Source organism: Ursus maritimus, unplaced genomic scaffold (assembly GCF_017311325.1).
Source record: "Ursus maritimus isolate PB19 unplaced genomic scaffold, ASM1731132v1 scaffold_6, whole genome shotgun sequence".
Classification (NCBI taxonomy): domain Eukaryota; kingdom Metazoa; phylum Chordata; class Mammalia; order Carnivora; family Ursidae; genus Ursus; species Ursus maritimus.
Window position 1 is genome coordinate 51604737 of NW_024426774.1, and position 8522 is coordinate 51613258.

The window sequence follows — 8522 nt, forward strand, 5'->3', positions numbered from 1 at the left end:
TGCCAGCTGATCCAGAGGTCAGGCCAGGCAGTCACCACGTGAATCCCATACAGCCATTAGCAAGGCCTGTTGGCTGTTCGATGCATATTTAGCCCTTAAAAATTAAATGCCACTTCCAGCGAAGTGGAGATTCTAACCTCTGTCCTCTCCTTGGTACGGGAAACTAGGAGAAGTAAAGTTAAGGCATACAACATCGGATTCCAAGTCGGATTCAGATGTCTAATTTGAACTAGCATAACCAAAACGAGTCTGAAAGCCCAGGCGTTTTAACAGTGTTTATAAATCCGTGACCCCCTCTGCCCTCCCCACTTCCCAGCGGCCGTGAGCAGTAGCACACAAAATACCCACACGGGATGTGAGATCTAAGTCTCTGGGCCAAACTCAAGCATGTGGCAAGTGGAGTCAGCAAGAAGCAACACCAGGCAGCCTGGGTTGCAGGAGGATGTGAAAAATGGGAGAGAGGGTTTTCTCTGAACAAAAGGCATCTCTGCATAAAGGATGTCATCATGTAAAGACAGAGAGACGAGGAGTCTCCCATACAGCCCATAAGCCAGACACTTTCTCAGAGCTTCTTAAAATCCTTGGCCAGTTTTGAAGGGAAGTCTCACAACTTTCCTGGGCTTTATGATTCTCTGTGTAACGGAAGGCAGCAAGGTACAGTGGCAAAAATGTGGAGGCTGCGTCTAGCGTGGCTTCTGCTTGGTAGCCTTGGGAACACCATATGGCCTCAGTTTCTCCTTCTGTTAATAGGAAATAAGAAGCCCCTTATTTTTAAAATGGGGTTTCTGTGTATTGCAAATGGCATGCATGAATAAAAGATACTGCTAAAGGAGAAACAGGACTTGGACTTCTATACGGTACTTTTTGTTACACATGGGAAACAAAGACGTGGAGAAAAAGGGACTAGCTCAGATTTGCTGTGTTGGTGCAAAATCCAGAAAACCTTACTCCGTCCTGTTAGTTCTATTCTGCTCTCTAGAAGAAGAATGCTGTAGAATAAAGTCTCCCTGTCCTCCCCGTGCTTGCGCCCCTCTTTTCCTTTTCCCTATATGTCTATACACAAGTCTGCCAACAGTCCCACATGTGTCCCCCCCACCCCCACCGCATGGCGATTCTCTCATGTCATCATAGCACTTTGTAAAAAGTGGACAAAGTGTCCTTAACTCAGGAAAACTGTTACCTCCACTTCTAACAGTTGGGACACCATCCTAACTATGAACGAACGGCATGTCTCTATTTTTCCTGGTTTTCATGGGTAAGTGGTAAAATCCAAAATAATATTTTTGTTAAGCTAGGTCTAAGTAATCCTTTTATGTCAACAACACTTTCCACACCTGATTCAAATTTCCTTTTATTCTGTGGTACCATACACCCTCTCTTTCTATTCCCTGCCTTAGTATAATAAAATTTCAAGTTCTTACTGCTCTCACAGTATGCTTATTATATCTCTGACACCTTAATCCACAAAGTAAATCTAATTTAAATAAAAGAAAATAGAATCCCCCAAGAATCTGGTGTGCTCCCATTTTGCTCCAAGCTAGCAGAGCGAGTTACCCATCAAATGTAAGTTTTACCTTAATGTGATTTAGTCATTTACAGAATTTCCCCAACATCAGGAAATACCATCAGGCATCACAGAGTAAGCTAGCAGATGGTCAATGTGCAACGTTCAAGACTTCAGTGCAAAGAGAGAACTACAAGATTAAAACGACTGACACCCAGGGCCGGCACCAGGGCACCAATACCAGAACTACTCAAGGAAAGGTGGGCTTTTTAAAGACAGGGAAGGGGAGCATCCTTACCTGTCTTCTGTTAGCTTCATTAGGGTTGTTCCTCGAGTAGAGAAGACAATAAAGGACATTCTTAGCTGTGGGCTGTAAAGAAAGAGAAATTCCATTAGGGCCAGTAGAAAGACTATGGAACGCCATTTCCTTCCGGTCGTCCTCCCTTGTCCTTCCTTGTGTATCACGGCTGCCAGAGCTGAGGACCTCCAAGCCAAAGAGGGCCACACAGCTCGTGCTGTGAGCCTTTAGCCCACAGCAGACTGGAAGCTGTGGACCAACGGGAAGACCTCCGTTGTCTTCCCGGAAGCTGCTTCTGATTTGACACCACCGCTCAGTGAGAGCAGATTACAAGTACGAGAGCTAAAATTCATCACAGCCCCATGCTCTGTCTGAAGAGGTATGTCCCTAGAAGAGCACTGGTCTGCATGGTGTTTATAAAAGGGAGACCCCAGTTGATAAAATCTGATAACATCCCATGGCAGTTGGGTGGACCTGCCAACATGGAGAGTGGCCAAGCCTGGGGCGGCTGGATGCCATCAGCCATGAAGATCATACTGTGAACTCCCTTTGCTCTGAAAGCAGGATCACCAACTTTTAATTTTGACTTGTTTCCCAAGGAGGTTATCGTCTAAGGACAGAAAGTGCTGATGGGCCACGAGAATATCCACTCCGCTCAGAAGTTACACTTCTCTCAAGCAGAGAAAGACAATTATCATACGGTTTGTCTTATCTATGGAACATAAGAACTAGGAAGATCGGTAGGGGAAGAAAGGGATAAAGAAAGGGGGGTAATCAGAAGGGGGAATGAAGCATGAGAGACTATGGACTATGAGAAACAAACTGAGGGCCTCAGAGGGGAGGGGGGTGGGGGAATGGGATAGGCCGGTGATGGGTAGTAAGGAGGGCACATATTGCATGGTGCACTGGGTGTTAACTAACATAATATAATAAAAAAATACTATTATAAAAAAAAAAAGAAGTTACACCTCTCAATATTCACAAACACAGCAGCAGGGCTTGTAGATGGCGGTGCTCGGGAGCTTTATCCCTGGAAAACCCACACTCGGGGAGAGAGAACTACTCTCAGCTGAAGACCAAACATGTCTGTCTGTCTTCAAGATGGACCGGCAGAAATAACAAAGACAAAACAAACATTAAAAAAAAAAAAAAAAAAAAATGGCCTATCAGGGTGTAGTGGATTCACCAGGAGACCGTTGTCCGTTTGGGACTGTCTTTGGGTGGCCAACTGCTTCATCGGTCACAGCATGAACCTGTTTCTTCACAATCAGGTTCCCTGATCTGACCTCCATATCTTACAGTCCCCACTTCCTTCAATGTTTCTCAACACTCTTCCCCCCTTTTCCATTTCTTAGCTTTGGACCTGCCCTCAACTATCTGACCACTGCAATTGTTTCCTAGCTGGTGACCTTGCTGGACATCATCCCTTGTTCCAATTCATTCTTCCCACTGCTTCCAGAACTATTTTCCTAAAATATAAATTAGACCTGGCACTCATCTGCTATAAAATCTCCAACAGTTCCTACTGCCTCCAGGATGAAGTCTACATTCATTACCAGACGTCTGATGCATCTTTGGAAATGCTTACCATGGTGTTTAATACATGGTAGGAGCCCAAGCAGTATGTGGCAAATTGAATATTGGTATCCTGAAACAGACCTGGGCTCTCCGTCCATGACACCATTCTGCCTGTTACCACCTCACTGCTGCTAATCAGCAAAACACCATGTCCTAAATGATAATAATGACCATCATAATTATCATAATAATAAAATAACGGTCAACTTTATCAGGTGCGTACTATGTGCCAGGCACTATTGTAAGCGATTTGTGTGTATTATCTCATTAAACTTGTAACAACTTTATGAGACCAGTACTATTATTATTCCTATTTTCCAAGAAAGGAAATTGAGACCCCAAAGGATAAAATAATTTCCCCAAGGTCACAGAGTGGGAAAGTAGTGGATCTGGGGCTTAAAACCAAGCTTCTGGTTCTGGAACTTGGGCTCTTAAGCACCATATTATCCTGCTTCTTTTGTATAGAGTTCGGGTCTGGAAAAAATGAATTTGAAATGTGGGAAATGTCTGCCTCCAAGAGGCAATTGGTATATTTGGTATATGAGTCTTGGCGAGAGACCTAATTTGGGAGTTTTCAGCATACTGATGTGAGTGGAATTGTTCCAAGACAGTCAGCAGTGAGAAGGGAAGTGAGCCACAGCTAGAACCAACACCAACATTCAAAGACCTGACTCTGGTGGGTGGGATGAAAGGAGAAACCAGAAGCCAGTGGAGGAGAGAATATCAAGGAGAGAAAACTCTCAATCGAACAAAGCTCCTGTATCGAGCAGAATAAGCACTGCAAGACACTCACTGTCTTTGTCCTCTTGGGGCATCTCTTCGGGGCTTTGGTGAGAGCCAGCAGGTGGGGGGTGGGATGGAAGCCAAAGGAATGAGTGATAAAAGTACGGATATGGAGACACTGAGTCTTTAAAGATATCTGAGTGAGAAATCAGTAAGAAATAGGTATCTATGGTACCTATACACGGACATAATTAGGAGATTTACTATTTTCTGTTTTGGATTTGTTTTTTTTATTTTCCATACATGGGGCAGGAGACATTTGTTTATGTCTATTGATGTGGAAATGGAACCAGGGGAAAGATGGAGAAAAATGCAAGAGAGAAACAAAGACCTGGAGGAGATTGGAGACAATGGGATAAAATGGACTAAAATGGAGGGGTCACCTTCAAAGGGGGGATATTTGAATCTCAGAGACAATGGGAAGGGAAAGCATGCATCTTTTAAGAATAGGACTGGAACTTGAGGACATCACTTTTCTGCTCTTTCCAGGGTTCTTGGTGAAATAGGTGAAGTTCTTTGCTGAAAGTGATGGGTGAGAGGTGTGGGTTGGGGTCTTGAAGGAAATAGTGAAGAGTCAGCATCATTATTAGGAAAATGGGAGGGGGTCAGAATAAAGACAATAAAAGAACTTGAAATTGCAAGGATCCCACTAAAATTAGAAATGGAAATATTTGTACTGGCATCAGCCACTGTTATTAAATGAATACCCCCTCCTGCAGTATCGGCTGCCTAGACTATTTATTAAAATGAATAAAGATAAATCATTCATTCCTTTTCAAAATCTGTCCATTTATTTGAAGATACTGAGTGAGCATGTGCTGTGTGTCTGGTGCTACTATAGGCACTTGGAAAATACAATTTGCATGACTGCAATGTCTTGGTGACATACTTTGAGGGGGTCCATAGCCAAGAAGGGCCAGAGGAGACAATGCGAGGCAAGTGTCTCGTGGTCTGCATTAATTTATGTCAACTTCTCTAGTCTACAGTTTCCTTGTCAATAAAATGAAAGGATTGGGTTAAGTCCCCCCAACCCCTACTTCTCAGTGTCTTTGCTACTCAGATAGTGAGGCATCTGGAATTGCTGAATGAACTGGAAAAGAGAAGTGCTGAGTGGCCACTCTGAGTCAGGTGCAGGGCTAGTTGGTTTGCACATGTTTTGTCTTTTAATTTTCACATGGAAACCAGGGTTCAACCAAGGTAAGTCAATTGCTATGGTTGCACAATGGAGCTTGGATTCAAGTCCACATCTGCCTAACTTCAAAGCTTTTTCCAGTAGAGTCCTCAGAGAGAGCAGAAGACCAGAAGAGCAAACAGAGACGCAGCAGATACTGTCAGGGGTCTCGAGGCAGATTTGTTTTATAGCACTCCAAAGGATATAATGGTTATAATGGATGAGAGTATAGGAAAAGACATGTTGGCTCAATGACAAAGAGGCTTTTCTGGAAACTGGAACTGTCCATCTATTGGACTGTTTGCCTCCAAAGACAGCAGTGTCTCACCAGAGCTGTTTAAATTGAGGGTAGCGAGTACCTCTTACGATAACTTGGGATGTTGTCGCTTTCAATTCTAAGCTTCTACAATTCTCTCAAATATTTTGCTTCTGATACCATCCATGTATTTGCTTCTTATCTCCCCTTCCCCCTCTCTCCTCTCAGCATCTGCTTTTCCATTCATCTGGGTTTAGATGCTTCCTGCTTACAGCTTCCAATTTTTGGCATCGCAGAGAGGACACCTCCTAACCCTTTCCCTCCGATCAGGCTGGCAGGAAAGAGACCAGTAACTGAATTCTCAGGGAAGGCATCTGTCATTACTTTGTCTCAGCGGACAACCCGTCTTCTGAGATAAAGAACGTTATTCAAAGGAGAGGTTTATGATTACTCACACAGGCTGGAAGACTCTACAGGTGCATGACACAGAAGAGGAGCTGCCTTAGAACTCACAGCGATCAGAACAATTTTACCAAACACCTTGACTACTGTCTTCAAGCACATCCGTGAAAGCTATCACTGTTGTGTCATCCCTTGGAGGCTGTACCAAGAAGGGTGAAAAGACCTTCTTTCCTTTACTAGTGGGCATCTATACTTCCTGGGAAGTAGGACTTCCAAGGTTCTGAAACATTTATAGTGACGATGTTCGAAACTGCATTGTCCTCTCTTGGAAAGTGGTATAAAGAATGCCCAGAGAATTCTATCTGATAGGACACATAGCTCGACTGACCAACATGGTGGTCTGCTCAGGACGGAGGAGAGCTCTCAGAATGTGAGATTTTTCAGTGCTCTAGCTGAGAAAGTTCTGGGAAGACTGGGATGAGTCGGTCACCTTACACCCTACACTGTTTATATGAGTCCAACTAAAATAAGCCAACTGGCCTAGAGTGGTCCACTGTGAAAGAAATGTTAATGATCCTTCTAGAAGAGTATATAATCCAATAAGAAAGACAGAGGTAAAATTTGGTCTTATAACCAAATCAGGGTCCTCCTGAAAACAAAGAACCAAAAGTTATTCTAACATGTGGAAAGATGAAAACAAAGTCAAGTCTCTGGTCCAAGATCTGAGAGTCTACCTTTGTCAAAAAGCATGCCCATAGTAGCTAGTAATTAGTAGAAAAGCAAACATAGGCTAGTTTTACTTATGGCAGAACACGACACATTCCTTCTCACCTGATGAATTTATGAGCCAACTGTTCCACAAAGTAGTAGATTTCATTCCAGTGGTGCAGCACACTTCCTGATCTAGGAAAACAAGCAGACGTTACTTTAATTAGTTGTTCATTTTTCTTTACCTTGTATCATTTTTCTTTACCTATGTTCTATTATTTCACATTCAGCCTATCCATTAACTGCATTCATTATCAGAAACCTCTATAACTTTGTAAATTATTTGAAAAGGTGTTTAGACTAACTTTTGTTAAAGAACTTCCCTTCACTCAACCTTCCACTCCTTCCACCCCCACTCCACATACTAATGCACTAAAAAAAAAAAAAAAAAAAAAAAAAAAAAAAAAAATCCCTGGGCCCACCTGGATTCACAGATCAATTTCAAATCTTTAGAAAACCATTATGTTTGTGCTATTTAAATTATTCACTGATTAAGGAAGAAAAACAATTCCAATTTATTTAAATGAAATTAGCATAAACTAGATGCCCGAACACACACACATGCACAAAAATCCCCCTCCTCAAAAAGAATAAACTTCATTTGTAAATATAGATCAAAATCTCTAAATAAAATATTAGCAGAACAAATCCAGCAGGAATCTAAAAGAATAATAATTAATTAATCGGTGGAGGTTATTTCAGGAATGTATTGATGGTTCAACATTTAAGAAAATCTAACGTAACTAGTCTTACTAACGAATAAAAAAAGAATACCTATACAGACTTTCATTATAGCAAAAAGGAATCTTCTTCCTAGAAAAGAGGGAAACTTTCTCTAGGACATATGGAATTACGGAATTTTAGATTTGGAAGAAGGCTTCTTGATTTCCCCAAACTGACTTCTGTTTTACTGATACCATTTACTACTGCGTCAATTCAGCTTCTAAGTATTTTCCACAGTGCCCATACTCAAGCTGTTACAGTGACTTCATAGTAGGTTTTTCTATTCTCACCCATTCTTCTGTGTAGCTATGATGCCTCTTTCCTTTTACTTGAGGGTCTGTGTCTGCTGAGCTCTGCATTTCTGTCTGTCATTCTAATAGTTGTTGAGGTTAAGAGTTTGCTCCTTCTACTCTGACATTTTGTACCGTTTCCACTGGTTCCAGATCACTTTTATTTTTTATGCACTCATTGACCTTAATTTTAACTTCTAAAGAGTTGTTCGTTGCTATTTCTTTTGTTTCATATTATTTTATAGATATTTAAGATGAATCTGTGCAATAGATTTTGTGCCTTTCTTTTCATGGTACAATATCCCGAGAATTCTCATTCTGATCGAGTGTATTTCATCTTTATAAGGAGAATTCACTTCTCTCTGCCCCGCATCCAGAAATGATATGTCTGCCTGACCTGAACAAAAATGACACAATATGTTACAGCCATACAGTGAAAGACTCCGTATCATTGGGCTATCTCACTTTCCCCAACTTAACCTATAACTTTTAATTCTAGGAAAAATTCTGAAAGGATATTTTGTAAAACTCAAAAACTGACTTTAAAAATGAAATGAAGATTAAAGGTCTAAAAGTAATCAAGGCAACTGTGAAAAAGAATAATAAAGCTGGAAAACTTGCCTTATCAGATATAATGACCCCATAAGCATGATACATAATATAACCGTGGAGCCAATGAAGTGGAATAGAGAGCCCAAATCTCAATCTACCTGGGGTCTTGCTATTCAGTGAAAAAGGTGATTCAAACT

At 41.6% G+C, this 8522-nt stretch overlaps 1 protein-coding gene across 2 annotated transcripts in view; it reads right to left on the bottom strand.

Annotated features, from left to right (window-relative positions):
• The window catches only part of ANTXR1 (ANTXR cell adhesion molecule 1), a 214224-nt gene that overhangs the window by 181529 nt on the left and 24173 nt on the right, over positions 1-8522 (bottom strand). For both annotated transcript variants that reach the window (XM_040623392.1, XM_008699952.1), the window contains exons 2-3: positions 6824-6895; positions 1803-1874 (exon numbers count right to left, since the gene is read on the bottom strand). In XM_040623392.1, coding sequence (XP_040479326.1) covers positions 1803-1874; positions 6824-6895 — 144 coding nt within the window. The remainder of the gene's footprint in view (positions 1-1802; positions 1875-6823; positions 6896-8522) is intronic.